The sequence below is a fragment of the Penaeus monodon genome, chromosome 31 (assembly GCF_015228065.2).
Source record: "Penaeus monodon isolate SGIC_2016 chromosome 31, NSTDA_Pmon_1, whole genome shotgun sequence".
In the NCBI taxonomy this organism is placed as follows: Eukaryota; Metazoa; Arthropoda; class Malacostraca; order Decapoda; family Penaeidae; genus Penaeus; species Penaeus monodon.
Genome location: NC_051416.1, coordinates 12,842,093 through 12,843,417, shown reverse-complemented (window position 1 = coordinate 12,843,417; position 1,325 = coordinate 12,842,093). Strand labels below are relative to the sequence as shown.

At 32.4% G+C, this 1,325-nt stretch overlaps 1 protein-coding gene across 1 annotated transcript in view; it reads left to right on the top strand.

The window, feature by feature from the left end:
• The window catches only part of LOC119592893 (protein unc-13 homolog 4B-like), a 32,966-nt gene that overhangs the window by 11,580 nt on the left and 20,061 nt on the right, over window positions 1–1,325 (top strand). Inside the window, exons 7-8 of the mRNA XM_037941788.1 lie at window positions 1–146; window positions 306–455. Coding sequence (XP_037797716.1) covers window positions 1–146; window positions 306–455 — 296 coding nt within the window. The remainder of the gene's footprint in view (window positions 147–305; window positions 456–1,325) is intronic.

The window sequence follows — 1,325 nt, the reverse complement described above, 5'->3', positions numbered from 1 at the left end:
GACATGAACCCCAGGAAATCAATGCGGAAATGCGAAATGGTGTACCTGACTTTAAAGAGATAAAATGCATAGTACAAGATGCTGCGACTAATATGCGGATGAAAAGGGCCAAAAACCTGTTTGGTACTGTGACGGTGCCCCTCGAGGTAATTGGTAATATATCTATATCTGCATTTTTAGTTTATAATGGTAAGCCATGTGATGTTATTATATACAAATTCTTCTTCAAGCATCCCTTTCCTTTACAAATATTGATGTTAGATTGATTGTCTTTAATTGTATCATTTATCTCTGCTACTGACTAGGATGTTAAAGACCAGGTTACTGAAAGCTGGCACAATATAGTCAAGAATAAGGAAGAAGAATTAAATCAAAGTGCTGCAAGAGAGAGTTTTAAGTCGACCAAGAAAAGGGGGAGTCTTCGTATTGGTCTCAGAGTATCAGCGGTGGCACAGGTAAGATAAAAGAGATTGCAGTCTTTAAATGAAATGTGTTAGGAAAAGTTTATTTAGGAATTAAATACTTTAGAGTGTGTAGCGGATACTCTATTGTAACAACATGACAACTATTTGATGTTGGTTGTAAGGTCAGTTATATAATAATGTTATATAATATAATTCACAACTTTTCCAGCATTTGTCATAATGAATTGTGGATGAAATGAATTGTCACGTAATTATTGTAACTTGAGCAGTATTCAAATGAATATAAAATGAACGATGAACAAGAAATTATTATAAACTTTTTTGTAACTGTTTTGACCTGTTGTGGACCACATACTTTCCTTGGAAATACAAAACAATATATACTTTAGTTTTTAAACTTATATTATATTGACTTGACTAGTCCCAAATAATTATTACATTATCTACCTGACTAACTAAAGTACCACATGATTTTTTGGTTCAAATAATACAGTCTAGGCAATTTTGCATTCATGTAACTGATTCATAATGTGTTTTTTTAAGTAATTATTTTATCTTTTTCTTTAATGTTATTGAAAAATTCTTCATCATGCTCCTGAAACATCAAGAAAAGTAGGAAAGTATCTCCAAGGTCCACCTGTGTATTTTATCCAACAGCTGCCTGAATATGGTTACCTCTGGCTCTACCAGTCAGCTTCCAGTTAGTTTTGTATGAGAGAGGGAGACTAAAATTATTCATTATATCTGACTCTAAGGGTTCTGAATTTACTCTGTCCCATTGAAAGCAGTGACAACTTGTATGGAGAATTTGTCATATTGTACTATATATGCATAATAAGTTTTCTATACAACATTTATTATGCCTTTTATATTGTGTGTATTACAAATTTTGCCCTGTGA